Raw genomic sequence first — 7,616 nt, 5'->3', positions numbered from 1 at the left:
AAAAAAAAAAAAAAAAAAAAAAAAGCCAATCAGCAGAGCAAGTACAGGATATACATTAATATGTATAGATAAACTCATTTTGTAAATATGGTTTTGATGTATTTCTGTAGACTTTTGTGGGTTAGAAGCATTGGGTACATTTTGTCTCTGAAAGATTATTCTTCTGGAAAACCAGCATAAATGGGTAGGTACTTCAGTGGTTTGGTTTGGTGTGGGGACTAGAGGAGAGTTCTTGCTTTCAATTTTCTTTCCTTCCTAGATACCATAAATACACAATAGCAGTCCTCAATGTTGTATTTTGTTGGACACACATGGTGTATGACAGTTTAGACTTCACATTTCTATGACAGTGATTCTCGAACAGGAAAGGACTTTACAAAACAAGAAACCTCTACACCCGCCTAAAATGTTGACCTGTCTTTCAAACATGTTTTTTTTTTTTTTCTCTCACCCTCTTAGGATTTTATTTTAACCTTCAGAGTGATATTGAAAACATCTCATTTTAATTTTATCGGATGTAAAGAAAGTGGACTAAAGATGAGTTGCAGGCAAAAAGTAGCAGCATGGTTTTCAGTGGGCTGTGGTTGAGATTTGGAAAAGCACATAGGATAGGGCTTGTGGCTGTTGTGGAGAGTATGCAATCTGTATCCTCATATGAAGAGACAAGGTCTGAGGACTGGTAACACTGTAGATCATATAAAGCTGAGAGTCAGATCCATGGGTGAACTTCACTGTGGCCTATTGACTACAAAGGGAGAGGAAGCATCCAATGAGATTGATTCTATAAACAAGGGGGTCAGGTTTTTATGACTATACAACAGGTTCAATTGTGGCACATAGAACAGATTTGGTTTCTCTTCTTGAAAAGAGTAAATGTTTCCTGTTTCCTTCTCAAAAGGTGATGGAAGTTTTGGATCAGTTTATCGAGCTGCCTACGAAGGGGAGGAAGTGGCTGTGAAGATTTTTAATAAACATACATCCCTTAGGCTGTTAAGACAAGTAAGAAATCCCAGGATGTTATTATATTAACTCATATGACATTTTCTTTTTCTCCAGGAAATCCCTATTTTTCATATGTTTGTCAAAGTCTAAAACAAGGATCCTCAAAAGTTTACATTCCCACTTCTTCCTTCTTTATAGAGCTAAAACATTTTTTTCTGCTAAATGAAAAAGAAAAGAGTATTTTGATACTCCTCTAACTTTAGTACTTAAGTTTGAGGTAAAACCAGGGGAAGGGTTTTTGCAAGATGGTCTTTTTTAGTGCGATGGGCTAGTTCTAGCCTGGGCAGGTACATTTCACAGACATGGGGAATTAGACCCATGAAGTCTTGTGTCTCAAAACAGTCAAAAACCGCGCCTACACAATAGCCCAGTGAGTAACAAAGAACAGCTTTTGGCCTTAACTAAATTGCTGCTCTTTCCTTGTCAAACACTTTTGTTCTGGGTAATGCTGTGTACACGTTGGTAGAGAGCTGTGTCACAGAATCAATGTGCCAATAAGGGTTATATTGCTTAGACTAGTCCTATCACTTTATAGTGTAGCTAGGACTGAGCTGCCTAGGTGAAAATTATGTACCTCAGTAAAAACTCAGATACTCTTAGAAGGAAGAAAAGGAGATACAGAGCCAGCAGAAGTTGCTCTAGTTCTTGTTTGGGTGCTGGTTGGAGTTACTCCCCTCTTCTTGCCTTTCTGCTCACATTTGAAATAAGGAAAGACAGGACTGGAAGAAAAGGAAACTCAGTATTACTTTTGCTATCATTTCATAAAACTCTTATTTGGAATTTATCCTCACAGTTTTTCTTAACTTGTGAAAAATAATATCACTTGTGACCTGAATCTAAATAAGTATGGGATACTTTAAATATTATAGTACAAAATTTTAGTTTGAATTATGAAAAAAAATCATATAAAGTAGGTTGAGAAATTTTGTATTGATAATATCAAAAGTCACATTGTAGTTACAGAAATGAAATGTAACATTCTTTAAACTGAAGCTAGACTTTGAACTAAATCTAGCAAATCTCTTTCAATGCCAAGGTAATTTGCTGTCAAAACGCTTTTCCAATATAAAACATCTGGCTTAGTCTTCTGACTGAGGGTAAACAGAAGGAATGGCGCTTACTTACTTCAGGGTTAACAAACTGAGCTAACCAGACACGGTGTGAAAAGACTTTTCTCTCCTGAGCAAATATGACTGCAATATTAAGCTTTGTTCTAGAAAAGCCTTCTCTCCCTTGGGATAGCCAGCTACTCTGTGTTAGCTTTCAGAATTCTGCAGACAGTCAAGTTAGCACTGGCACTCCACAGTTTGGAAGCCTTGGTGTTAGGAAGCAGGGCTTCCGTTATCACACATAAGACCCTAGTCAGCTTAACGTCACAGAAGATGAAAAGTTCAATTAAAGTATGGTGTCAGAATAAAGGCTAGAAGGAGGGGAGAGCAATGGAATTCAGAAATACCACCTTAAGAAACTGGAAAGTAATTCCCTATAACATATAAGTGGTCTAGAGGGATGTGTGTGTGTAGGAAGAATAAGCCTCAACTAAACTACACTTTCGGAGTGAATGTGCATATCCAGAATACAGGTGAATACGGATGTCATACACAGTGATGTCATTTAGGAGAGTGTTGAGCTGCTCAAGGTGGGATCTAGAGGAAGGACTGCCAAAAACAATGGTAGCATCTCTGCTTCTTGTTGCAGCTGGGAATGGCTTTAGGAAGATGGGTCAAGGCGGGACACTTAAGGAAGTGGTAGTGTTTGGTTAATATCTGATTGTGAAGAGGCTTTTAGCCCTGTGAAGGGTGTGGGTATCTCAAGGCCAATGGGTTTTAGCATAGGCAGAGCTCTGGCCTGAGAGGAAATAGCATCGGAAAGCATTAGAGTTTTCAGGGAGGGGACATCATCTACTCCTGTGGACTTGACTATGTGTCCTTAGCAAACTGTGGTTTTGAACCCAGAGGCTACAGGTTATCCCTTCTGTCAGTTACAGTTGGCTCAACTACTGTTCTCTTCTCTGAGTCTAGGGCTGAAAAAGATTCTGTGTCTATAATTTAGGGACTAGGATAACCTTGCCTATTAGGAAGACTACCTATTCCTTCCATTCTCTCATTACTTGGTCTCACAAAAGCAGATCAAAAGGAAAAATAGTAGTTCAAAATTATCTTTTTTGGGGAAATGGTTAGGATTTCTTTTTAAAAGCTTAGAGAACAAGGGAGCTTTTGCAACAACCCAGTCCCCCCGTGGAAAGCTAGTTAAGGAGTTGAACAACTACAAGAGTGCATGTGCCGGATCCTTGGTGATGCGAGACTCACAGGACTCCTAACCCTTGCAGGAGTTGGTGGTCCTTTGCCACCTCCACCACCCAAGCCTGATATCTTTGCTGGCAGCTGGGATTCGTCCTCGGATGTTGGTGATGGAACTGGCCTCCAAGGGTTCCTTGGATCGCTTGCTGCAGCAGGACAAAGGCAGTCTCACCAGAACCCTCCAGCACAGGATTGCCTTGCATGTGGCCGATGGCCTGAGGTAAGGGGCTACCGCTGTTTTCTCGTTGATGTCTGAGTAGTGTAACCTCGAGTTCACTCCCAGGCTCTGAGACCACCCCTCCCTTGTTGCACTGTGCTAACAGGTTTGATGAAAACTATCTGTTCCGTGATCCAGTTTTACAAACTTTAGAATGTGATGGAAGAGCACAGAACTTCATAGCTGGCGTAGTAGCACTTAAACCTAATATGCACGCTCTTGAACTCATGATCTGAACCTGAGGTGTCTACATCTCTGAAAGATAAGTACATTAGGCTACCAGACATCAAGGAAGGAATGAAGCGGAGAAATTTTAATGATGAAAAATTAGTCCATATTCCTGAAGCAAGTCAGAGGGACAAATGTTGCATTCCACATGGAAACATCATGTGACGCAGAGTCTCGGCCTACCCCGGGTTGGATGCAGCACACCAGAGTAGACAGGTCCTCGCTGAAGACAAAAGTCCTTGGTAAATCACTGGGGCATATACTTAGATATAATTTTTTAGCTTTCTACTCACATTTTAGCCTGCAAACTATGAATAATACTGAAGACTTTTGAGGTAATTGTAGGCTTTCAAATTCTATTCCTGATAGCTTTCCTGTGGTTTTGCACTTTGATTTAGTTTGGCCTAGAAGCCATCCTTTGTTCCTTCCATCCTTTTGACCTCTTTCCTAATCATTGCATAAATATTTCCAGCTTCATATCTACACACTCTCACAGTTCTCTTCCTTGGTCTCTTTAAGTCCCTATCCTTTTCCGTCTCCCCTGTACTGCCTATGTACCACCAAATAGCTTGTGAAGAGCGTAGACATTGAGTCAGGTCTTTCTCCTACTGTGGGCCTTCTCCTCCCTCTTTTCCTGGTAGTTGTGCTCAGCCACCCGCCTTCGTGGGGTTTCTGAATGTGCCTTGGCTCTATACCCACTGTCTGGCTAGCCAACATAGTCTAACTCCTGGGTATTCTTTTGGGGTGTCATTTTATGTGGGCTTGTCCCTTTACCTAAATCCCCTTCTAGTCTTCAGAACATGGAGTTCTTAGGAAATACAGGTTGGCAGTGGGGAGGGGAGGCATGGGGAGGGGGGACACTGCACTCAAACCTACCACCATTTTCCCAGACAGTAGATGCAAATTTGCCCCTGCTCTGCAAGCCTAGGAATAGCCCTTTTGGACAGCATTGGGAAAGCTTATGGGCAGGAAGGAATGGGGGATTATCTCTTCAGGAACTACTTAAAGTCATGCAGATTTTGGAATTTACCAGCATGCAGGCATTTGGATTTGGGTTGGTATGTCTGCCTTTGAACACCAGGGGGAGCCTCATGCTAAACTGAGCACAGTAAAGGGCCCTTTATATTCCTGTATTATAAACCCACAGCATTCATTTTCTTGATTAAACTGATCTTGGGTCCCAGATTTTTCTCATTTTTTTCCGTGTAATCCTGAAGTGTTAATTTATAAACTGAGGACCTGCTGTTTTCAGTTAACACTTAGGTTGCGGGTCTACAACACCACGGCCTCAGTTCTCTGGCCTTTATTTCAAATAACGAATCCCATGTTTTTATGAAGCAAATGGAAGTTGAGCAAATGTTTCAATTCTTTCCAACATTTGTTCTTAGTCTGAAGTTAGGATAGAACTCTAGATCCGGTGCCACTGGAGGCTGGCGGGTATTAAATGTATTTTTTTTCCTGTTTTTTTTTTTTTTTTTTTTTTTTTTTTTTTTTTTTTCCTGCCCCCCCCTCCTCTTCTACCCCTAGTTCTATCTTCCAAGGTTCCCATGTTCACAATTTACTCAGTAGATCTTGTCTTTTCCTACTTTTCATGTAGATTAGATCCCTGTATGTCTCTCTTAGTGTCCTCATTGTTGTCTAGGTTCTCTGGGATTGGGATTTGTGAGCTGGTTTTCTTTACTATGTTTAAAAACCACTTATGAGTGAGTACATGTGATAATTGTCTTTCTGGGTTCAGGGGGTTACCTCACTCAAAATGATGTTTTCTAGCTCCATCCATTTGCCTGCAAAATTCAACATGTTGTTATTTTTTTTTTTCTGCTCTGTAGTACTCCATTGTGTAAATGTAACACATTTTCCTTATCCATTTTTTCAGTCTAGGGGCATTTAGGTTGTTTTCAGGTTCTCGCTATGACAAACAATGCTGCTATGAACATAGTTGAGCACATGTCCTTGTGGCACTAAATGTAATTTTAAGACTCAATGTTAAAAAGCATGAAAAAAAATCCCTTTTCAATAAAAGAAAACACAAACACGTATTTATTAAAAATTGTTATTTCTAATCATTGTTAACATATGGCTATAACTGTAGAAACAAGTAAAATCCTATTTGTTTAGGATTTTTTAGTTGATATAGCTATTTAGAATGACACATAAGAAATTCCTTCATGTTATGAATCTTTTCATCAAGACCTTGCTTTAATTCAGCTCCTCCCTTTCATCTCTTCCTCAGAATTCTCATATAGTCTCTACAACTTCCTGTGTTCCCATCTGTTCAAACTTGGATTTGTTCTCCTTGCTATCTCCTCTCACCACAAGCATGTGCTTTCTCCTGTATCCCCATTTGTCAGAACAGTCACAGAAAGACTACGTACCACTCCACCTATAGTTAGTGTCCCTTCCTGAGATCTTTGAATCTATTTTATCTTATATTCTTATGATTATTTTTATGCCATTACTTCTACTTTGATCCAGTATCTATAGGGATTATCAGGATATTTCCCCTGAAATAAAAATCTAATTGTATTTGAGATTCCTGGTATTTCCAGTTACTTACAAGGTACATCTCACGTCTGTAATGGCATAGCATGGAAGCTCTTTATGTGTGCCCCTTGCTTCCCTTTGCAACTTAACTCTGTGCCATCTTTCTAGCCTGCATCCTAACCAGGCTGACTTCAGTGTGTTTACCTTTCTAATAAAGTTCCCTTCTGGAGACCTCATTTTTCCAAGAATTGGCTGGCCTGCCTTCTCTGCCATGAAGCTCAACTTCTTCCTGGAGAGTGAGTCTTCCATGAATTTGTATTTGCTCATTTGATGCTCTTTTTATTACTCAAATGATCATGTTGTAGCCGGGCTGGTCCTGAAGTCTTCATTTTCCAGCCTTAGTATCCTTAATTCACCTTTGCTTTTATGCACTTGCTCCATGTATGACTTTGAATCCGGCACTGGAGAAGGACAGGCTGAGATTATCGTGTGTCTGAGGTGGACCGCTCTGTGTGGATGACAAGCCTGGGTTGCCTGCACCCGTGTGCTTTCTCCCTGGCTGCCTCCTCAGCGTTTGACTACTCATACACTTCTGCCATCTTACTGTCGCCAAGCACCCATCTTTCCTAGATTGTGGTCCTCTTAAAGCAAAAGTACAAAGATGGCTTTGTGTCCACTAATGAGTGACTCCCATAGATAGGTACCTAATGCATATTTGCTAAAGGAATGAATGCATTCTATTTTTAGAATAATATATTCAGGATAAGATAAAGTTAACTTTAAATTATAGAGATAGGGGATTCTTAGAAATTATTATAATAATAATGATTAAAGAGAAAATGGGTATAGTTTCTGTTAATAAAATACTTGGCAATACTTATTCACATACAATGGTTCAATTAATTTGTATGAATTATTGTTACTGAGAAATAATTTGTGCTTATTACAATTTTAAAAGCTTATTTTTCTTTTACAGGGTATTACAATAGCACTCTTGAGATTAAATTCTATAATTAAATATTCTAACTAAACCAGATAACCTTGATTCCCAAATGACATAATTTTAAATAAACTGTATTTTAGTCCCAAAAATGTATTCTTAGGGAGCCTGTAACCTAGAGTGGGATGTCTTACGGCGGTTTGGTGATGTATATTTAACTTTTAAATTCTTAATCCCCTGGCTTTTCTCAAGAACAGCTAATGGACTTTGAGTAAGTCCTTGGTAAATTTTCCTTTTACGATAACGACTATTCTTAAGGTCAACTTCATTAGTGAGTTTATGTTATATCCTGAAATGAACAGACCCAATGTCATGACCTATGCACATCCTGGAAGAGAGAATGAGCCCAGTAGTTGATAAAGTCAAATGACTCACTCTCTCTAGG

At 39.5% G+C, this 7,616-nt stretch overlaps 1 protein-coding gene across 1 annotated transcript in view; it reads left to right on the top strand.

Annotated features, from left to right (window-relative positions):
* Lrrk2 (leucine rich repeat kinase 2) overlaps nucleotides 1-7,616 on the top strand; it is a 126,877-nt gene that overhangs the window by 92,288 nt on the left and 26,973 nt on the right. The window contains exons 38-39 of the mRNA XM_050131376.1: nucleotides 884-999; nucleotides 3,332-3,522. Of these exons, the coding sequence (XP_049987333.1) occupies nucleotides 884-999; nucleotides 3,332-3,522 (307 nt within the window). The remainder of the gene's footprint in view (nucleotides 1-883; nucleotides 1,000-3,331; nucleotides 3,523-7,616) is intronic.

This window comes from Alexandromys fortis, unplaced genomic scaffold, assembly GCF_014885135.2.
Source record: "Alexandromys fortis isolate MF-2015 unplaced genomic scaffold, M_Fortis_MF-2015_v1.1 scaffold_28, whole genome shotgun sequence".
NCBI lineage: Eukaryota > Metazoa > Chordata > Mammalia > Rodentia > Cricetidae > Alexandromys > Alexandromys fortis.
The sequence above is the reverse complement of the archived record's forward strand: the minus strand, read 5'-3'. Positions and strand labels throughout refer to the sequence as shown.